This window comes from Thamnophis elegans, chromosome 8 (assembly GCF_009769535.1).
Source record: "Thamnophis elegans isolate rThaEle1 chromosome 8, rThaEle1.pri, whole genome shotgun sequence".
NCBI classification, from domain to species: Eukaryota; Metazoa; Chordata; class Lepidosauria; order Squamata; family Colubridae; genus Thamnophis; species Thamnophis elegans.
The window spans coordinates 64994621-65018207 of record NC_045548.1 but is presented as its reverse complement, the minus strand read 5'-3'; the positions used below and the strand labels follow the sequence as shown (position 1 = coordinate 65018207).

At 38.5% G+C, this 23587-nt stretch overlaps 1 protein-coding gene across 1 annotated transcript in view; it reads left to right on the top strand.

Moving 5' to 3' along the window:
* Positions 1-2265: 2265 nt before the first annotated feature.
* The window catches only part of TAF2 (TATA-box binding protein associated factor 2), a 67039-nt gene continuing 45717 nt past the window's right edge, over positions 2266-23587 (top strand). Inside the window, exons 1-14 of the mRNA XM_032222733.1 lie at positions 2266-3593; positions 4915-4969; positions 6559-6719; positions 8319-8437; positions 9168-9309; positions 11137-11368; positions 11867-12051; positions 13022-13135; positions 13811-13910; positions 15742-15827; positions 17010-17145; positions 18829-18983; positions 20551-20665; positions 22935-23044. Of these exons, the coding sequence (XP_032078624.1) occupies positions 3541-3593; positions 4915-4969; positions 6559-6719; positions 8319-8437; positions 9168-9309; positions 11137-11368; positions 11867-12051; positions 13022-13135; positions 13811-13910; positions 15742-15827; positions 17010-17145; positions 18829-18983; positions 20551-20665; positions 22935-23044 (1763 nt within the window). The 5' untranslated portion in view covers positions 2266-3540. The remainder of the gene's footprint in view (positions 3594-4914; positions 4970-6558; positions 6720-8318; positions 8438-9167; positions 9310-11136; positions 11369-11866; positions 12052-13021; positions 13136-13810; positions 13911-15741; positions 15828-17009; positions 17146-18828; positions 18984-20550; positions 20666-22934; positions 23045-23587) is intronic.

Here is a 23587-nt window from a genome sequence, read left to right as displayed (position 1 = left end):
TCTCTGCCTTTGCTTTATTTCCTTTTCTGAAATAAAATTTTATAACATCAGCTTTTTGTTTTGCTTTTCTTTTCGAAGAATCTTACTTAAGAGTCTTAAGCAAATTAGGTAAAATGATGAATAAACCTGAGTCAGTGATAATCAGATCGTATTTTTCAGAGTATAAGATGCACCAGAGTATAAGACGCACCAAGATTTTGAAGAGGCAAATTTTTTAAAAAAGGTTTTGCATTCTGCAGACCTCCCCAAAATGGGCATGTTTTTTGTCAAAAAAAAAAAAAGAGCATGCATAGCCTTTAGGAGGCTTGTAGAGTGCTCCTGGGGGCTGAGGGGGGGCAAAAAAGAGCAAAAAATGGCCCATTTTTCACTCATTTCTGCCCCCCCCTGGCTCCCAGGAGCACTCTGGAAGCCTCCTAAAGGCAATGCATGGCCATTTTGGTGAAGGGGGCAGGGTTTCTGGAGGCCAAAAATCCTGTATTCAGTGTATAAGACGCACCCAGATTTTCACCTTCTTTTGAGGGAAAAAGGTGTGTCTTATACTCCAAAAAATATGGTAATTTCTACCTGAAATCATCAGATTTGTAGGTAGTGTACTGAATATTAGTTGCTTGGATACATGTTACTTTGCCTGTGAACATCTCAGAGGTTATCCGGCTATTAACCTTGGAATCAATGTACTGAGTTTGTGGGGCTGTTATTCTTTTAGATTTTCTGCAAGACAATGTGTCCCTCTCTCAGGTTATTCAATGACGCAGCCATTGGCATTGTAACTAAATCCATCCAGCTGGTGGTCTTTCCTTCCACTTTTCCTGGCATTATATGCCTGTCATGACAGACACATTGCTGTGTCTGAAATATTATTATTTGAGCTTGGTCATTTGTGCCTCAAGTGAGAAATTAAAGCTGATTTGTTCAGGGATCCATTGGTTTGGGGTGGGTTTTTTTTGTCTATTCGTGATCTATTCAGGAGTCTTCCCTAATACCAAAGACCATGGCTTTGCCCTGTGCAAGCACAGTTGCTGAATCTTTTTTCCGCACTGTCCAACTTGTAGCTTTTCAGTCATGCTGAACGTCAACACCTAAAATGCTCAAGCAGCATAGCTAGTGCTGAGGACTGTGGGAGTTGAGAGATTGGATTAGAAGACTTCCAAGGACTCTTCCAACTCTTATTCTGGTACAATACAGAGAATCCTCACCTTGCGACCACAATTGAACCCAAAATTTCTGCTGCTAAGAGAGACACTTGTTAATAGAGCCGAGGTGGCGCAGTGGTTAAATGCAGCGCTGCAGGCTACTTCAGCTGACTGCAGTTCTGCAGTTCGGCTGTTCAAATCTCACCGGCTCAGGGTTGACTCAGCCTTCCATCCTTCCGAGGTGGGTAAAATGAGGACCCGGATTGTTGTTGGGGGCAATATGCTGACTCTGTAAACCGCTTAGAGAGGGCTGAAAGCCCTATGGAGCGGTATATAAGTCTAACTGCTATTGCTATAAAGTGAGTTTTGCCCCCGTTAATGACTTTTCTTGCCAATTGTTCAGTGAATCTCTACAGTTAAGTTAGTAACACGGCTGTTAGGTGAATCTAGCTAGGTGAATCTAGTTAGGTGAATTGACTGCTTGTCAGAAGGTAGCAAAAGCTGATCATGTATCTCAAGATACTGCATCCATCATAAGTATGAACCAGTTGCCAAGCTTCTGAATTAGGATCACGTGACCATGGGGATGCTGCAATGGTCATAAGTGTGAAAAACCATAATTAGCCACTTCTTTCAGTGCCAGTTGTATCTTCCCTCCGTCATTAAATGAAGTGTTGTAAGTCAAAGACTACCTGTGCTTATTAGCACTTTTCCATGTATATTATAAACCTTGTAGTATTTACTGTATGTCACTAAATCCCGTCCCTAAAATACCACCTTCTAATTTAATTGAACTCAAAGTGTCTTGAGAAGCAACTTGAGTGTTTTGTTACACGTAAAATGAAATGAGCAACATTCCCCGCCGTCAAAAATACGCGCGAAATAATTCCCCGCCAACGCTGAGCGCGATTGGCTTCGCCCAGCCAATCGCGAACCACGGCAGCCTAACCCACTCTACCAATGGGCTCCCTAATGCGGGACGCATGCGCATTGCCTTCCTTTGAAACAGCGCATGGGTCATTCCCTTCGGTTTCCCTTTCTTCCCATCTCGCTTACCTTCAGCCACTGTGATTCCGGAACTGAAAGCAAGAGGGCGATCGCTGCAGAGGCAGTCTAATAGAACGAGGGTTTGACCTATGACCCGGGGTGAAAGATCAAAAGTCGCAGGGAATATGGCGCCCAATATGTCTAACGAAAGGAAGGTGCCGATCGGCTGTGAGGCTTAAGCGGCTTAAGGAGAGCCGCCAAGCATCGCTCATCTCCGTGGAGTTGCGTACGTGGAGACCTCTCCCGCCGGCCGGCTGCCCGACAGGAAACGTCCCTCCGACTTTCTCCAGGAAGGTTAAAACGCCGCTGCTTTCGGAAGTCGCCCGTGGCTTCCAGGAATACCGCTCGCTTTTCTCAGTGCTTCTCATTAACGGGCCGCCGTTTCCTCTCCGAACAAGCTTCCTTGTCTGTCGGAGACCCTCCGCCGCCGCTCCTTCTCCGGTGCAGCTGGAGCCCCGTTTCGCTGAACTCCTTTTTTGCCCCCACCAGGCTAATTTGCTGCGAATTGAAATCTCCAAACTTGCTTTGAACCCCCAGGAAAGTGTCTTGGAGACCCTAAGAGATACGCCTTTTGAGAAGACTAGGCAGCTGGACATTCCCTTTACTTAAGTCAGGTGCTCCCTTGGTAATCAAATCCAAATGGTTGCTAAGGTTCAAAAGATGATAATAGAAAGTCTCCACTCAATAAGTCTGGAAATACTGTAAGATTACCTGCAAGTGATTCCGACCGGATCTGTATCTGGAACATAAATTCAGTTATGAGGATTATTTTGGTGTCTTTTTCTCTAAAAGTGAACATTGATATGTAACAATTCAGCCTAGAAATAGTTGGTGATAGATACAACTTGCTATTATAAAGAGGAATCTGAGAAGCCTCTGCACTGCATAACTAAATGGCTGTAGAAAACGTTTTAATTTGGATGCTAAAAGTTACTACTTATAAGATGAATCTTTTTAAGCCAACAATATAAATCTGCCATTCTGTAACTACAAGAGAAAGTTTTTTAAAGAAGAAATTCTTTCTTGCTTTGTAACATATAATTACATCACATTAGAATCTTGAATATGAGGTGTAAATATCCAAGTCTTAGGAATCAGTGTTACTAAGTTTCTGATTTAAAAAAAAGTTTAAATAACTCCTTAAGTTGATCATACACATTTTTTAAATTTATTTTTCTATTTTTAAATGGGTGATGGTGCCTCTGGATGTTTCTGGTTGTTTTGAGATTTACTGCCAAAAATGCTTTCTTACAAAAAACTTTTCAAAAAAAGGAAGAATTGAAAGTACTTTTGTAAAGACTGCTAAAGAGGATGATGATATGTGTTTGATTTTCACCAAAATTTAGTGCTTCTCTTCATCATGAACAGAAAGAAAGGAGACAAAGGGTTTGAGAGCCCAAGACCTTATAAATTATAAGTATACTTAACTATAGTTTCTTTTTTAAAGTATCATGAAGTATCATTGAAATGTCCAATATCTTATTTGTTGAAGACTGGTATAAGCAATAATTTAAAAAATGGTTGAACATATTTTAATGAATAGATGTCAATTTCATATAAGATGGAATTCATCTTTGTGGGAGGGACCAGTGCTATGTCTGGGATATAGCTTTTTATTTGTTAAAAATAACTTTGTGTCTAGAGTCAATATGCAGCATGTTCCCGCAAACAATTTGAACTCAATTTTTAGTATGAATTTTATGAATTACTTAGACTAATGTAGTCTGAACATAAATACAGATAGTCCTTGACTTACAACAGTTAATTTAGTGACCATTCAAAGTTACAACGGCACTATAAAAGTTACCTATGACAATTTTTCACACTTAAAACCTTTGTAGCATCCCCATGGTTATGTGATCAAAATTCAGATGCTTGGCAATTGACTCCTGACGGTTGCAGTGTTCTGGGGGGACATGTGATCAATTTTTGTTATCTTTTGACAAGCAAAGTGAATGGGAAAGCCAGATTCACTTAACAACCATGTTGTTGACTGGAGTGGTTCACTGAAAAACTGGCAAGAAAGGGGGTAAAATGGAGTAAAATTAACTTGACAGGTGCCTCACTTAACAACAGAAATTTGGAGCTCAATTGTGATTGTAAGTTGAAGACTATCTGTACATTTAACAGGTTTCTTTGTTTCACACCAGTTCTCTATAAGGTATTGCATTGATTTCAGCATAGGGCTGTACTTGGATTATTTATTGCTATGTATGGTTATTCTGATCAGTCAAGAAAGATGAGACAGTTAAGAATTTGGGGAGAAATAAGATGACATGTATGCTTATAGTGAACTGGACAGTTGAAATCTGGAAATCTTTCACTAACATTCTGATAATTATCTGAAATTTGGTAAGAAAGGAAAGCGTTTAGTGTCAGGGAAACAATTTACCATCCTAGTTCAAAACATATATTAAGAAACATACATTTCTGAACTGTTTTTAGTGAATGAAAATGAAATTTCAGTATGAATGTGTTTTACATTTACACCTAGTATAGATCTCTTTCATTAAATGTGAAATAAGGCATAATGAAAATACTTTTTGTCTAGACTTAACCATAGACGCTCTTGAATTGAAACATTCCAAGGAAATGTTTTACCGGTTGCTTAAAATATTAGGTTATGTACAGTGCACTCAAAAAGATGAACTATGCATTTGTCCTTATTACCAAATGTTATGTAAACCTAGATTTATCAAAATATTTATTTTGAATTTTCTTTTTTCCCCAGCACAACCCATCAGGTGATTTGCATCAACAGCATAAATTTTCAGAGAAAATCTGTTGTTGTAAGTATGTTAAGAAGAAAGCATTATAGGTTACTAATGGGTACCAAACTCACCTACCCTCCCTTCCTTATTTCACTATTGAGAGGAATTTAATTTCTTCATCTCAGATAGGCTCAGTTAAAAAACAGATCAAAGGGAAACATCTCTGAATTAATGCCCTTTGGCATAGACTTCAGATAGATGGCTATACTGGCTTCACATGTGGCATGTTAATGATTTTTCTTGATTTAATCACAATTAGCTGATTCAGAAATCATGCTAGGCTATAAGATGGCATTACAAACCCCATTGATTTGGCCCAAAACAGTGAGCATTAACATTTTTGTGGTTTAGTGGTTTTATTCTGTTTCCCAGAGTTTTACCTTTAAATAGGCACCATACAAATATTTTAAAATAAATAAATTATTAGAGGATTTAGAACAATAAATCAAAGTCATAGTCTGATATTCTATAAGATCTTATTTCAAATCACTGTTTTGCCATTCAATTTATTTATCATCTTCAGAGAGAACATATGGAAAAAAATAATTTCATTTCACGTTGTCTATTTGCATTAATTGTTTGGTTTTTGATTTTTTTGATAGCAGTAATCCAGATCTTAGTTTGAATATTTTTCATGTAGATTTTTTTTTGTGAGCTAAACTCATTTTGCAAATTAATTGAAAAGAGAAGCAGCATATGCTTTTCCTTCTAAGACTGAGATTTATGAAACAATACATGGGTTTTAATATTTAAAGGTTGGAATTCTTTTATTGATAAAAAAAGGAGTCCCTGTGGATCTTGCTTCAATAGTCATTGCTGACTAGAGCAGGGGTCTCCATCCTTGGCAACTTTAAGACTTGTGAAGTTCACAAGTCTTAAAGTTGCCAAGGTTGGAGATCCCTGGTCTATAGGGGGATGGTGCTCATTTTCATTTCAAGGCGCATTGAGCCAAAGTTGTCTGAAGACATTTCCACGGTCATGTGGCCAATATGACATCATGGATCAAAAGTGTACTACAATTCTAATGATTGTGTTTTATTTTTGAAAAGGAGAATGCAATTCCAGAAAGTAATATTAGAAGTGTCAGTGAGAAAACGGAAGTGAATCGGATGATAGAGAACTCTTTTTTTATGCTATAATTAAAAGTCCACATGAAATAGAAAATATGTTTGGCTTTGACCCTGAAGCAAACCATTGCATTCTAGAAGTTCTGCCAACCGTTTTGGATCTCATATGATACGAAAGAAAGAAAATCCAGAAAAGTTGAATTGAGTTTTAGCTATGAAACAAAATTCAGAGGGATGCCAGGGTGAACAGGCAGAGCAAGTTGGGGCAAGACTGAAATTCTCTCTTGCTTCTACCTGGCCTCAATTTTCCTAATATCTTCTTATCCCTCCCGCCTCTATTTCACCTCAGATGCAAATGTATCAGCATTGCATAAATATAAGTTTTGTTTAGGTTCAGATAATCCAAACCAGCTGTTCCTTGTACAGACTCATTTGTGCATATCTTGGTTTTATAAAAAGCACACAATTTTGATTATAAGCTTTTTGTGCTAATTATATAAAGTATATCTGACATTGGGGTTTCTTTTTGTTTTTTTGTAGGGCTATGTGGAGCTGACAATATTTCCAACAGTTGCAAACCTGAATAGAATTAAACTGAGCAGTAAGCAATGCAGGATATATAGAGTTAGAGTCAATGATTTGGAAGCAGCTTTTATATATAATGATCCAACATTGGAAGTTTGTCACAGTGAGTCAAAACAGTAAGTAACAGGTCACACTGGTTAATGTCCTTGCGGTCATTATCAGTGATTTTCACGGCAGAATATAAATTGCATTTCAGAACTACAGATGCCTTTTAAAAAGAGATGTTTTGGAATGCAGTTGTTTGGTAATAATAATGACCAATAGAAACTTCTTGTACTGTATCATATTTTAGGAAAGTTGAAACAGCATCACTGAACTCATTTAAATTCAAGGTCTCTTAATACTTTTTGTTCATTAGGTGCAGTTCATTACTTGCTATAGAGAAAGCATTAATTGGACCATTTGGTTATTATGAGCATACATTTCATGTCATGTAGTAGAAATATTTAAAAATTATAGAGAATGTTTAATAGGATTCTCCCATTTTATTACTTGTATTGTTATTAATGTCTACCTAGCTTTTCTGAATCAGGTTTTGTTGAATACAAAGTGGAGGAATTTTTTGCTCTCCAAATGCTATAGAATTGCTGTTTCTAGTGCGTGAGGCTGCTGAGACTTAAAGCTTATGGGGTTTTTTTTGAGGGGAAAAGACAAGGTGAAAATAAGCAATAAAAAACTAAAGCAAAAATAATAATGAAGAATTTAGAAGACTAGTTCTGCTTGCCTTAACTGTGAAAGCCAGCTGGGTGACTTTGGATCAGTCATTCTCTCTCAGTTCAACCCACCTCACAGGGTTGCTATTGTGGGGAAAATAGGAGGAGGAAGATGTGATGAATATGTTTGCCACCTTGAGGTATTTGTAAAAAAAATGGTGTGTGGGTTCAGGCCATCTGAGAAACCAGCTCACCCTGATGGGATTAAGCCCTTTTCAGCTGTCCAGAAGAAGAGCCTTTACTGCAGTGGCTCCCATCCTTTGAAATATCATGCCTGCCAAAATGATATCCACACCAGAGGTGGTATTCTGCCGGATTGTAGTGTCGGTGGCAGGAGGCTCCGCCCGCCCACCCAGATGTCATCACAGACGCTATGCGCGGAAGCGCCGCACGCACTCCCAGTTCTGAACCAGTAGCGAAGATTAGAGCATTTCATGCCTGCACACCTAGCTTTCTGGCCTTCCGAAAGGCCTTGAAAATGTGGCTCTGCCATCTAGTCTGGGACCGCAATGGGGTGTGTGGCACTTTGGAGGTTGCTAATAGACTAGAAGGCATCCCATTTCTTTTCTGTGTAAACTTTGCTTTCTTCATTTCCATCCTGGTTAGTTTTATTTTTGTGGAATTTTAAACTTATGATCTTTATTGATTTTAATGTTTTATTGTGCATTTTGATTGAATACCTGTAAGTCAGAGGGATGGATGGATGGACGGACAGATGACAGGCCTTGCTCCATGTGCTGAATCCATATTATGAGAATATACAACATGTGATTCTTTTCTCCGGGTTTTCTTAAAACACTTCACATGTTCTATGGTGATTGAATGGCTTTTCCAGGGTGTTAGAAGAATGTATTGTTTTAGAAATATAGTAATTCCTGGAGGATTTATTACTTTGGAGTGCTGTTTTGTTATTTTTGGGAGGAGCTGCTTCCAAACGTGGATTGCCTTTCTTTAATCCAGTTTTTGCTGAAAGTTGAAATAATTTACTCATTCACGTTGCAGGCGAAATCTCAACTATTTTTCCAATGCCTATGCTGCTGCAGTCAGTGCTGTGGATCCAGACGCTGGAAATGGAGAGTTGTGTATTAAAGTGCCATCAGAGCTTTGGAAGCATGCTGATGGTACAGTACAAGCTCCTACAGTTTTGTGAAATAAATATCTGTTTTATTTAGATTTATTTCTTCATTCAGTTTCTATAGACACCCAACTCTCAACCAGGTAAACACAGGTAGTCCTTGATTTATGACCACAATTGAGCCCAATATTTCTATTGTTAAGTGAGTTTTCCCCCAATTAGGATTTATTTGCCACAGTTGTTAAGCGAATCACTGCAGGTGTTAAGTGAATCTGGCTCCCTCCATTGACTTTGCTTGTCGGAAGGTTAGAAATGGTAATCACATGACCCCAGGATAGTGCAACTGTCATAAATACAAGCCAGTTGTCAAGCGTGTGAATTTTGATCATGTGACCATGGGGATATTGCAGTGTTTGTAAGTGTGAAAACTGGTCATCAGTCCCTTTTTTCCAGTGCTGTCATAACTTCGAACAGTCACTAAACAAATGGCCGTCATCCCCACAATCGTGATCAAAATCTGGGCACCTGGCAACCGGCATGTTTTTCCTTTTTTTTTTTTTTAGTACCATTGTAAGTTTGAATGATCGCTAAATGAATGATTGTAAGATGAGGACTACCTGTATAGATTTAGGATGTAGTTAGGATTCCTCCTTTCAGCATCCTATTTTTCTCTTTCCAATTATGTTAACACAAATGCAGAATTCTCTTGAAAGCAATGTGAAAGCAATACGTATATACATATTCTAAAGCAGTGATCTTTTTTTTTTTTTCTTCAGAATTAAAAGTGTTAAAGATACACATCAACTTCTCTTTGGATCAGCCAAAAGGAGGACTGCATTTTGTGGTACCTAATGTGGAAGGCAGCTTGGCAGAAAGAGGCGCCCACGTTTTCTCTTGTGGATATCAAAACTCTACAAGGTGAGATTTGGGCAGTCTTATTTTCCTGGTAGAAGTAGTTTTCCCGATGTGTGCATTTGTCTCTGTTGTGTATGTGGGAAAGTGTTGAAACAAGCCCATTTTGCTCCCATTTTGCTTATTTAAGGATTTCTGAGCCACGAGAAAAAAGAATATATCGACAAGGAATATTCTTTTTACTGCAATTTTTCAAAACAATGGTAGATACAGTAGCATTATATACTGTGTTTCCCCAAAAATAAGACAGGGTATTATTTTCTTTTTACACACAAAATATGGCTTGGGCCTTATTATTAGGGGAGTGCTTATTGTTTTGGGGTTGCCGGGTGGCTGCTCTCTTGTGAGCGGGCTCCCAAAAAGCCGGGCACAACCTTGGGGCGAACAGCTGTGTTGCGCTGTCATGGCAGTGCAACACAGCAGCCATGAAGCAGACACACTCAGGAGCTCCCGCGCCTCCCAGCCTCATGATGCCCTGGCCCAGCTCTCCCCGCAGAGCCAGAGCACCTCTGCCGCCGCCGCCGCTGCCATCTCAGCATGGCTTTTTCGGCAGCTTCCAAACCGAGTCTTCCGGCAGTGGCCGCTCTGGGCATATGCTCTATGGTTGTGAGTTGGTTGCCGGCATAGCATACTCACAGAGCGCCAAGCTGCAAGAGCCGGGTGGTGGCGAACAGGCACTCATGTGGCTTGGCGATACCCCTAGGTCAGTGAATGTACCCGGCTGGAAAGGGGGTTTGCCGGGTGGCTGCTCCTGAGTGTGGTTGCTTCATGGCTGCTGTGTTGCGCTGCCATGACAGTGCAACACAGCCATTTGCCCCGAGGCTGGGTACAGCGCCGCTCACCAACCTAGGGTATCCCGAAGGTGTCAAGCAACGTGATCACCTTTGCCCCCCCCCCGGTTCCCGCGGCTTGGCACCTTCAGGATACCGCTAGGTTGGTGAGTGGCGCTCTGCCTGGCTGGAGGTGGGGGGTTGTCCAGGGGGCTTATTTGCGGGGGAGGACTTATATTTTTGCCCACCAGAAAAATGTGGCAAGGCCTTAGTTTTAAGACAGGTCGTATTTTCGGGGAAACACGGTAGTTCTTGCGTACGTAACTAAATACATTTATTTTTCTTTTATATTTATTTCTTTTCATTTGATGGTGCACCATCAAGTAGCTATCAACTCTTAGCAATCACATAGATTTTCTGCCATGACAGTCTGTCCTTTACCTGGTCTTTGAGGTCTTCCACCTGAGTCCATCCACCTTGCTGCTGGTCATCCTTCCATCTTTCCCAACAGTAGTGTCCTCACCAGACAGCTAATGCTTCACGTAATATGCACAGAGTAGCCTAAGAACTGAATGTGCTTGCAGAGTGTTTACTGGCCAGATGCCCTTCCAGTCGCCAATGCAGAGTTTTGTTCAGCAGATATATTCACATTATGCCCAGAGAGAGAAATATCTGCCTCTAGCTAGGATCGAACTTATACCCTCCTGACTCTGAGGCAAGAGCTCCACCTTTAGGCCACCACACCACTCATTTTAGCCTCTGGTAATATGTCTGGTTTTAAATGATTTTGGCTGCCCATGGCATACACAATAAATTACATTTAATGCAGTTATATACTTTGGGTAAACTTAAGACGTTTCACAATATTTTAAGAAATTAGCCTAACATTAGGGAAAGAAATACAAAATCCCTTGCTGGGTGCAAGTTTTTAAGATTTTTGTTGGTCCAAATTATACTATCCCTTAGCTGTGGACTTTAATGATTTTACTGCATCTATTAATGCAACTGTGGCTTCTCTTTATTGGGCAAAGATTAATTATTTCTATTTTTTCCAACTTTCTAGGTTCTGGTTTCCTTGTGTTGATTCGTATTCAGAACTCTGCACATGGAAACTAGAATATACTGTTGATGCCACAATGGTGGCAATCTCAAATGGTGATTTAGTGGAAACTGTGTATACTCATGATATGAGAAAGAAGACTTTCCATTATATGCTGCCAATCCCCACTGCTGCATCTAACATCTCTTTGGCTATTGGACCATTTGAAATTCTTGTCGATCCATATATGCACGAGGTAACGCACTTGGACAAGTTTATTTGATTTAATATTGAAGTAGATTTATGTTAGTGTAATGTTTGGATAGTGCAATTAGATATCCTTTTTGTTGTATTATTCATATACAAATTTTAAGATAATTAGTTTTCATATAATACATGGTTGTTGGCAACTCTTAATTTTCAAAGCTTGAGTTGAATAAAAAGGCAAAGGAAACTGATAACAAATTTCTTCTGCCCTTTGTCCTTTGCTGTTTTTGCAGAAAACATTAATTTTTATTTACCTGATTCCATACAATTTCCCAGCATTAGTGTAGTTTTGACTATACGCAACCTGTTTGCCAAGATCATTTATTGAGGGCTATCATTAATCTTTCACTGGCTTTCCAAAGTACTCTAATATTATGTTCAGTAGGACTTGCCAAACATTGCTGAGTTAAAAGTTTTTCCCATTCTTGCTCTAATTACCATCTAATTGTTCAATTACATGTTCCTTTCTTTCTATTTTTTATTCTAGGTCACCCATTTTTGTTTACCCCAACTTCTTCCCCTGCTCAAACATACTACGTCATACCTCCATGAAGTATTTGAATTCTATGAAGAGATACTTACTTGTCGTTACCCTTACTCCTGCTTCAAAACAGTTTTTGTAGATGAGGCCTATGTCGAAGTAGCTGCTTACGCGTCTATGAGCCTCTTTAGGTTGGTCTTTATTATAACAGTAACCCATTGTAACCCTAACCCTGTCTGAACAAAAATGATCATGGTTTGCTTAAGTTGGGCTGTCCTTAAAGATGATTTCAAAACTGTAGGTGACACTGAATGCAGCTGTTTGCTTGCTAGTCGGCATTAGTCGATTCAGTAAAATAACCTGTTTGTAATGGTTTTGGAACAAATTGGTTGCCAGTACGTTTCCAGGTCCAGTTTAAGGTGCTGATAGCAATAAGAATACCACTTAGACTTATATACCACATCACAGTGCTTTACAGCCCTCCCTAAGCAGTTTACAGACTCAGCATATTGCCCCCAACAATCTGAGTCCTCATTTTACAGCTTTGGAAGGATGGAAAGCTGAGTCAACTTCAGCCATTGAGAATAGAACTGCTGGCAGCTGGCAGTCAGCAGAAGTAGTCTGCAGTACTGCATTCTAACCACTGCACAACCACGGATCTTGTCTTGATTATCTATAAAGTACTGTTACCTGTCTAACTGCCTTCTTCAGAAAGAGAGGTCTTGGTGCTCTCTGAGCTTGGTTGCTTCCTTGTAGACATTACCCAACTAGGTAACATCAGTGTGATATTACCCTAGTTTGAATAATAAAAAAACAGCAGGAATACAGCCAAGCTGAGAAAGCACCAAGGACCCCTCATTTGAAACTGGGCTACAAATATTCTCCTTCGTTGGCCTTCAGATAGATTCTGATTTCCCTATGGAGTCCAACAGATCATGTTCCAGGGGTCCATCTAGAAGAGATTGAGAGTTGGGATGGTCCCAGCAGCAGTTATGTAAACAGATAAGTTTTTTGTAAGAAATACCTGGATATCAATTATATATCACTGCTATTAAATATATAAAACCACTAATAAAATAGTTTGTTTATATTTGTATAAGAACTGCTTGCTTTTCTAATTTTTCCCCATTTGATATTTACTTTGTTATGTTTTTAAACTAGCACGAACCTTTTGCACAGTGCCATGATAATAGATGAGACTCCTCTAACCAGGAGGTTCTTGGCTGAAGCTCTAGCCCAGCAGTTCTTCGGCTGCTTTATATCTAGAATGTCTTGGTGAGTAAACGGATACCTCGGAAAAAGAATTTTGCATTTGAGTATATGAAGAATTAGCATGATAGCAATAGCACTTAGACTTATATACCGCTTTACAGTGCTTTACAGCCCTCCCTAAGCGGTTTTACAGAATCAGCACATTGCCCCCAACAATTTGGGGCCTCGTTTTTACCAACCTTGGAGGGATGGAAGGCTGAGTCAACCTTGAGCCTAGTGAGATTTGAACTGCCAAATTGCAGGCAGCAGGCAGTCAGAAATAAGTACTGCACTCTAACCACTGTACCACCGCAGCTCTAATGCTAAACATAAAGGAGATTGGTATTAGTACCATCATGGATTTCACAAATAATTCTGAAAGCCATGATTGATAGCTCTGCTGAATTTACTTAGACATTTCTTGCCTTATCCTGGAACACATTTTGAATGAATAAAGTCCCCAACAAATAAATACTCAAGGAGCAGCCCAAAACATGGCTGGTAAATTAGCAGAAACGGAAAGCATTTCTGAAAGGATAAATTGAAAATACAGGTAGTCCTCATTTACTGACTGCAATTGGGATTGACAGCTTCATCATTAAGTAGTGTGGTAAAGTGAAATGTCACATAGTATCAGCAGCAGCAGTTTTAGACTATTCTGAAGCAAAAGATAGCTTGTCTTTTCATTTTTACTTGCAGGTCAGATGAGTGGGTATTAAAGGGAATCTCTGGCTATATTTATGGACTTTGGATGAAGAAAACCTTTGGTGTTAATGAATATCGTCACTGGATTAAGGAGGTAAATACATCCCGATGGATAGAACTTTTGGAAGCATCTCTAAATCTCCAGAGGATAAATTCAACAAAGCTGTTGGTTGTCTTCATATATTTAAAGCAAAGTTATCACAAATAGAGGGACATAAACCAAGAAACAAATAACATGTACAGTATGTGCCAGTTTGGAATTATTCTGGGGGGAAAAAAAAGGATTAAAGGCCTGGGTGGTCCATGAATCAAACATACAACTTTCTGAAACATTAACATAATCTATCCCAAAGGTGCTTTTTCAAGAAGCAACTGGACTTTCTGATTTTTCTTTGAAGATGTTTCGCTTCTCATCCAAGAAGCTTCTTCAGCTCTGACTGGATGGTGGGGAATGGAAGGATCCACCATCCAGTCAGAGCTGAAGAAGCTTCCTGGATGCCACCCATCTTGCTGTGACCGACTCTGGGCAGCTTACAATGACATAAATAATGATATAAAGTAAAAGATTAAAAACATTACAATATCAAGCATTGAGTAAAACATTACAATTAACAACAAAATGAATAAAATAACCAACGGGTATAATGGGGTGGAGGTGGGATCTTCTACTAGTCTACTGGCCACTTCCCAAATGGGACGTCCCCATCTGTGCCCAAGTCAGTTGGCTGAGCCAGGTTTTCAGACTCTTTCGGAAGGCCAGGTGGGTAGGGGTGGAGTTCACTTTAAGGGGCATGATCTTCCAAAGTGTGGATGCCATGACACAAAAGATTCTTTTCCTGGATCCTATCAGCCACAGTTCTTGGCCAACGGGTCCGCAGCATGTCCCTTCTGCTAGAGTAAGTGGGTTTTCTCAAGTAGCCTGGATCCATGCCATAAAGGTAGATTAAATTTTGGAATGCAGCTGTTAGTGGACAGATGTGGTTTAGCATAAGTATGTCCTTGTGGTTCATATTCACCACTTCAGCAAGCAAAAAGATCGCTAGGTTCAAAGAATATGCTTTTCATCCCCACATACTGTATTTTTCAGAGTATAAGATGCTCCAAAGTATAAGATGCACCTAGCTTTTGGGGAGGAAAACAAGGGGGGGGAAATCTGCCTCCGCCTCCCAGCAATTTGCCTCCTTGCAGCAAACAGTAAACAGTACAGACGAAATACACTGTGGTATTACATTTCAGACTATACTTATACAGATGCTGTTAAAATTGATGTGGCTTTCTGTAAGTATACATTATTCTCTGCTATTTAAAAGAAGATACAATAGCACTGGGCCTCTTCAGATCAAGCATTTATTTTAAAAAGCTTCTTCATTTTGTTAAGTTGTCTAGAACAATAATAAAGCAGTCTTTAAAAAATAAGTAATAATTTGAACATTCGATAGGCATTTATAGTTATTGACTTACCTCCTTACAGCAAACAACCTGTTTCAATTCAGCCTGATTAGAAGAGGGGGAAAAACTGCCTCTGCCTCCCAGCAATTTGCCCCTTGCAGCCAACAGTCATTTCAATTTCAGTTTCAGCAAGGGCCTCCCGATGATCAGCTGTTTCAGGCTGCAGGAATTGCCATAGCCTATTGCCGCCTCTGCAAGCCCCATTTTCCAGGTTTGCTGCAAGGAGATAAATTGCTGGGAGGCAGAGGCCAAAGGGTGGGGGGCAGTGGGTGGGCAGGCCTACATTTGGTGTATAAGAGGCACCCAAATTTTGACCCTCTTTTTTGGGGGGGGGGGAAGTGAGTGTCATACTCCGAAAAATACGGTAGCATGATGTGCATGTTGTGACACCAGCTAAGATCTTGTCTATATCTAGTTGTTTTTTAAAAACTACTGTGACTACATGCTCAAGAATATAATATGTTTTTGCATTTCAGGAACTAGACAAAATAGTGGCGTACGAATTAAAGACCGGTGGTGTCTTACTGCATCCGATCTTTGGTGGAGGGAAAGAGAAGGACAAGTACGTTTAGTAAATAATGGATAGAGTTACGGGGCAATTAATATATGCCTATTAGAATAGTAATGAGAAATTGATCCTAAGCTTAAATTATTTCTATTGACGAATCCTTGGAAAGGGCCTATTTGGTAAACATCTCTAGTGTCTCTCTGTGTGTGAAATTGTATTGTACTGCACTGTACTGTATTAATGGAATATATGTTCAAAAACCTTTCCAGTGAAAAGAAACAGGTTCAGTGGTGAAATGAAAATAACATTTGACTTATTTTATAACTTAATATTATTTTGTTAATTAGAGCATTAGGGGAAAGTTGAATGTGTTGTTTTGTGGCAGGTAAACAAGGGTCTTGTAATGCTTAAGACACATTTTTTGTAAGTTTCTTTTAAGTTATGCTTTAGTTCAGATGTAAACTTGTGATCCACAAAGGCTTATTCTATAATTTTTGGATTTTTATGCTTCCACAAGATGCTTCATATTTTAGTTGAAAAATATTAACATAGTTGCCCCTCTGAAAATTGTTGATGTCCTTTAGTACCCTTGTCAGAGAATCAGATTTGAGATTTAAAGGCTACTTATACATTTGATGTATATTATATCTTTGGTGTTTTTTGTTCTAGCTTTTTACAATTAGTTCGCTGTTTTAAACATTTTACAATTCTAGTGATTTGTTTATATACCGCTGTAAAAGTCAGCAATAAGATTGCTATCTCTGAAGTGCTTTTATACAGTCATCTTAACAGTTTCCCTCTTCTTGAGAAGAATCCTTTTTCCAAATGTTACTTTCCATAAAATACTTGGAGATGAATTATGATGGAATAGCCATTATTTTTAGCATGATGATAAAGAGAAATAACAATACACTTTTTAAAACTTTTCATATATCATTATGCTAATAATATTCATATACAAGCAAATTACTGTTTTTCTCAAAAACAGATGTGAATGTTTTGTTTATTATTTTCATTTTACATCCTACATTTACCTTAGAACTTCTTCAGAAGTGAATAAAATTTGCAATAACATGAATACTGTTTTTAAGTCAGATGTTTACAGTTAATTCAATGTAATTCATGAATTAGTAGAAAATATCTGCCTTTTTGTTTCTCTTGTAGTCTCAGCTGCAATATATAGTTTTCATATAAAATATACCATGAATGAAAAATTACCTTGCTTTACTTTTCCAGCCCTGCATCCCATTTACACTTTTCTATAAAACATCCTCACACGATATCCTGGGAATACTATACCATGTTTCAATGCAAGGCCCACCTAGTTATGAGACTGATAGAAAACAGAATAAGCATGGAGTTTATGTTACAAGTAAGTATTTGGCTCTTCTGTTGAAATATATTTAATTCCTTTAAAATTCATTTTTTGTTTCTTTTCTACTTACAATGTGCTAAAATGATTTATTTCAGTTCTTTGTAATTTGTAAAATTGTTTCTATTCTATACAAACATATACTCCCCATTAATGCTGAGAGATTATGACACATTGTCAGTCAAGAAAACATTGAGATTCTTTGTTTAAATAAGACCCGTAATCAGGGTTTGAAGTTGGTTATAAAGCTAAGAAGAAGGATTAATCTACAACCACAGATGATGTTGGCTAAAATTTCTGTGTGTGTGTGTGTGTGTGTGTGTATAGAGTGAAAAATTGCACTAACATAAGCATTGTAATTGTAATTTAAACAAATTGATGAAAATTGTCTTTGGGAACAGAATGTGGGAGAACAATTTCGTCATTTTATAATGTTTGCTCAGGAGAAAACTTAAATCTTGAAAAATACTTGCCATATTGATATTTGTTTGAATAGTTGTTCTATTTCTTACAGATAAAATAGGTCATTAGCCCAGCTCTGTATTTGGTTGCCTTGGCATCTTTCTCTGAATCTAGATACCAAGATCATTTCTTTGCATGACTGCCCCTTTAATAGGTTGTTTTGTACACACATCCAAATGGGCTCTTTCTGTCTAGAGTAGCAAAGCCTGGAATCAGATCTCCTCTTACAAAACTGTTGCGCTCCCTGTTGATGTAAACAACGGAGTCTATTCTATTTTCCCATGGAAACAGTTTTAGAATAAATTGAAGGCTTTTAGAAGCATGTTTTTCTTATTTTATATTGGACTCTGAATGTATAAACAGTAATGTACTAAAAGGAATTCTGGAATATAGACTGCATTAATCTAAAAATGAGAAATTGTGATAAACAGTTAGGAAGGGCTCTTGCATGTTGTCAGAGACAGGAAGTTTGCTGCTGCTGGAACATTCCCATTAGGCTGATCCAGCATGACACTATTTATCTTTGATTTGTAAACAGGATGCATTTTAAACTAATCTGTCTTCAGAATTATCTTTATGTCAACAAGTAGTTGCTGGCATAATGAGATTGTATGCAATCGATGTGGTTTGAAGCTTGGATTTCATTTGTGTCTTGAACAAGGGTTTAATTGAACTCTGTGTTCAATAAGCTTACTGGCTGTATTTTCACAACATTAAACCATAAAATATATAATTTACAATAGCTGAATTCACACGATATGCTTAGTTCAAAAAATAAGCCAACTTTGTTTTCATGAAATATTGAAACTTGGTGTTTCTGATGCTCTCTGCTTGACTTTGTTCTTCATAGAATGTTTAAAAGCAGTACTAACCTTGGTTATTTTTTTATCAATACAAAGTAAAAGAATCAAAGTTTACTGCAGATGTTTACTTTTTAAATAACAGAAAGCAGAAACTGACAGAAGGCAGAAATAATTAAATATCGGGAAAACGTTCCTGCTAGTTATTCTTCATTCATTAAATTAAACCAATTTTTATGGTCTGGTTCTATGTTGAAGAGTCAAATGTGATCTTCAGTTTCCAAACTGAAACTGAAAAAGTATCCCTTTTGTTAAAAGGTACACAGTTGTATTACTGTCATTAGCATTTCTCAAGGTTAAAAAATCTGTTTAGATGTATGAAACTGACCAATTTTCTGAATCTGACTTAATTTCACCATAGGTTTTCAACAAATTGTTGAGTCTAGCTAGCACTGCTTCTTCTCAGAAGTTCCAATCTCATATGTGGAGTCAGATGCTGGTGTCTACATCTGGGTTTTTGAAATCCATTTCCAATGTGTCCGGCAAAGACATTCAACCTTTAATTAAGCAATGGGTGTATCCTTTTCTATTTTGCTTTGGGCTACTTACTTGAAGGTGAAGAACAACTGTTCTTAGGACAATCTAAACAAATAGCCTAAGATATGAAAAACTACCTTTGGTAATATTGTTCAAACCGTTATCTCTTTTTGCAAGGACCAATCCCATTTCATGCTTAAATGTTTTATGGTAGTGGTGGAACTCTGGAAGGAGCATGACATCTCTGAAAAACAGAGGAACTCTAGTAAAATTCAAGACAACATTAGCCAAGGATTCTTGTAAATCTTCATTTCAGATTAATTTACTTCATTGTCATTGCACACGTACAACAAAATCAAATGCCATCTTCAGGGTACATTTAATGTTTATTTTTTGGTGTTATCCATAACACCAAAGCACTTGTGGCAATGCATAGTAGTACTTTAAATCGCTATGCAAGTTAATTGCATGGAATGATTGGTACAGATCTTGAAACTTGCAAATCTATTTGGTAGTTCTACTTTGGAGTTTTTACCTAGTGAGTACAATGAGGTTCACAAAATTAAATGCAACAACATTCTTGTTACCACAGATAGTTTTTGCTAAAATAGCATCTTTGGTCATTAAAATGCGGAATTTCTGTCAATTTCAGTCCATTCACTCCTTGTTTAGTGACTCCTTTTTTAGCAACAGCTCACAAGTTCAAGTAGTCTTCAACTAACAACCGTTCATTCAATGATAGTTCTATGTAAGTTATTTGTCTTTCACCTTGGTTTCTAAGGGGGATGAAATGCCAGGACGGTCACACTGTGTTCAATATGTACCGTATATTTCGGAGTATAAGACGTACCTTTTTCTTCAAAAAAGAGGGTGAAAATCTGGGTGCATCATACACTGAATACACTGAATGTATTTTTGGCTTCCCAAAACCCTGCCCCCTTCACTAAAATGGCTGTTCATAGCCTTTAGGAGGCTCCCAGAGTGCTCCTGGGGACTGGGGAGGGCAGAAATGAGCAAAAAATGGCCCGTTTTTCACAGTATTGTCCAGTCATGTGATTTTGATTTGCAACCTGTTCTGCCCGCTTTGCACAAGCCAAATCAATAAGGAGGCTGGCAGGGAATCCACAAATGGTAACCATATGACATCACACTGAATAATAGCATGATTATTATTTTTTTAAATGTGGCAATTGGAAGTGCTGGAATCACTGTCATTAAGTGTCCATGATCACATAATATCACTCTTCACAATCACATCACTTAGCGGCAGACATTCTGGTCCTAATTGCTGCTGTTCACCAAGGACTCCCCTGTACATGTAACTAACTCGCCTTTATCAAGGTTGATTCAGCCTTCCCTCCTTCTGAGGTCAGTAAAATGAGGACCCAGTTTGTTGAGGGGCAAGATGCTAACTGTAAACCACTTAGTGAGGACTGTAAAGCACTGTGAAGTGGTATATATTGCTATTATTATTATTGACCTGTTCATCAGGGAAGACCAACCCTTTCAAGCTCTAAATAAGCGAAACTTGTGCATTGCAGTTGATTCTGGAAACTTGAAAAATATATAGGGGACCAGATTTTTTTTTCCTATTGAGTTTTTGCAGAGATCAAAACAGTGTGGTCAAATTTTATGGCAGTTTTGCGTTTAATCGAAAACGAAATGTACTCGAATTGGAAATAAAGCAAGACTATACCTCCCCTGGGACGCAGAAATATGTGGTAAGTTTACTTTTTGTCCATTTCCCCCCTTAAAAATCTGTCAAAATAGTTAAATATTGCATTATAGTTCATTTTATATTAAGCTACTTTTATTAAATTAAGCGGCTATTTTATTATCCTGAACCCTCTGCAGAATCATGGCCCCCACTTAATTTGAATGCTTCTATCCTCTCTTGTTAATGAAAGTTGAGTATCATTTTCATTTATTAAGCTCTTAGCCTATATCCTTGATATCCTATTTCCTGTGAAATACTTTCACTTTCTTCTCTATATCACCATTCCAGATATGCTCCAGAGTCAAGGATACAGGTAATCCTTGGCTTATGACAGCGGTTGGGACTGTTGATTGTTGACACTAAATAATGTGATCGTAAAATGTGATGCCATGTGAATTGAGGTAGCGATGACAGTCTCGGCAGTCCCGGTGGCTGCCATAAACTCTGGATAAGTGGGTTGTTAAAGAAGGAAAAAAGAGGAATTCCAAGTAAGGAATGCAAGAATGCCATGAAGAGAGTGTGGGGATGGGGGGGGTGGAGAGGACTTGGGAGGGCCAGTGGGGAGTACTAGTCGTGACATGGGTTCCACCACAAAACCGCGTTCGACTAAAGCGCGCTCGACGAAACCGCGTAGCTGACGTCATCACAGCGCGACAACAATGCGGAGAAAAAAGCACGCTGTAAACACTAAAGCTAAAATTAACACCTAAACCTAACCCCCCTAAACCTAATCCTAAACCTAACCCTAAACCTAACTCTTCACCTAACCCTAAACCTAACCCTAAACCTAACCCTTAACCTAACGCTAAACCTAATCCTAACCCTTAACCTAACCCTAAACTTAACCATAACCCTTAACCTAACCCTAAACCTAACCCTTAACCTAACCCTAAACCTAACCCTTACCTTAACTTGAATCGGCTTGCTTTCAAAGCGCTATTTAAAGCGCCCTTTTTTCTCCGTGCTCGCTGTTGTCGCCCTGCTGATGACGTCAGCGACGCGGTTTAATCGGGCGCGCTTTAGTTGAGCGCGGTTTTGTCGTGCCACGGTGACATGAGACCTTCTCTGCTGGCTTCCCCATTGACTTTGCTTGTGGAAAGCTGGCAGGGAAGATTACAAATGGTAGTCAGATGTCTGTGGTTTGCTGCGATGGCCAGAACCTTGAGGACTAGTCGTGTGTCCAGTTTTTTTAGTGCCATCATAATTTTGAACAATCGCTGAATGAATGGGTGAAAGCTGAGGACACATTGCTTACTACAGTGGCCCCCAATCTTTTCAGCACCAGGGACTGGTTCTGTGGAGGGCATTTTTTCCATAGACAGGGGTGTGGGGGGCGTGGTTTCGTGTGCTGCCTAGATCTCATGCATGCGTAGATGGGGCTTCACTCACATGGCCTAGTTCCTGGTGGCTGGCAAACCAGTGCTGGTGTACAGTTCTGGAGTTGGGTGACCCCTGGTTTAGGGAACAAGGGAAAAAAAGAGACAATTGAATGTTTCTTTGCATGAGAAGAATGCTGCATGTGTTACGTTGGATTTTATCCAGGTTTTATATAATGCTTCCAATTTTATTTATGGCCTAGGGGCCCAAAGGCAAGTTACAAATATAATCTAAACTTGGTATTAGATAAAACGTTTTTACAAGTAAAATAGTCAATAAATAAAATCACAACTCATTGATTTGTTACTAAAACTCTCAATTTTATAGCCATAGTTAAAAATCTGGGCACTGCAGTCTTGGGATTTTTATCTGCAAGTAAATTTTTTGCATATTTTTTCCTCATTTGGATTTTACTTATTTAGGTGTTTTATCTAACGCCAAGTTTAGATTTATTTGTAATTTGCTTTTAGACCTTTTGGCTGCAAATAAAATTTGAAATATAACTATTTCAGTTCCCTTCAGCTAAATTTTTGCTCAATACTGAAGTAAAACGTAGGCGTAAATGTTGAATTCATTTAACTTCTGGCTATGTCGTGTATGTTTTGAATGTAAAAATATGAGGCTGCTTTTTAATATGTAAAATAATGGAGTTCGTGGGTAAAATAATAAAGCTTTTTTCAGCAAGAAATAGCTGTCATATAAAATATGGGATTCAGCAGTAAACATGTTCAAGTTCAAACTTCTGCTTATCTTTAAAGCCCACTTAAGTGACAATGTCCGAGTCTGTTTCTTCAGCCTCCTCTGTGAAGGTGAGGAGGGTATCAGTGGAAATGCAACTGAGGCTTTCATAGATCATTATGACTGCTGGTACTTGATAACCATGCATCTTTTTCAAGGGCCCTCTTAAAGTGACAGTCCAGGAGCTTGACGGATCTTTCAACCACACACTTCAAATAGAAGAAAACAGCCTCAAGCATGATATACCCTGTCATTCAAAGAGCAGACGGTAGGGCTTTTACCACCTATGGAGCTTCCTTATAAAATGCCTACCTGAAGTGACTACCATAAATTGTTTTTAATAATTTTTGTTATTATTTATCAAAAGTCACAAAACCGTGGCGATGCTACATTGTCCAGTATAAACATGGCAATATGAAAACGCTTCACGTGGGAAACACAAATGTTAATATTATTTATATTAACATTATTAAAATATTTATATTAATATTTTGCCATAAACGGTTAACACAGCATTGATGTCTCCAGTTTGATCTGGGTCAGCAGGATAAATACAATCCACTCTTCCACACTTAATAACTCAAAGAATTTTAGTTGTAAGAAGGTGTTGGTCACTAATACGTATTTCTGTCTCCCTTTTAAAGATCAAAAGGTTATAAAACAGTATTCTGGGTATCCAGACATTATGAACTATTTGCAGCCAATTAAAACTATTGCAAAAAATATATATAGCAACTATACAATCAAGTAGGCGGGAGAAAAAATAATTGCCACAGAAATAAGAATCAGCAAAAATATGTCAGAATGCCCA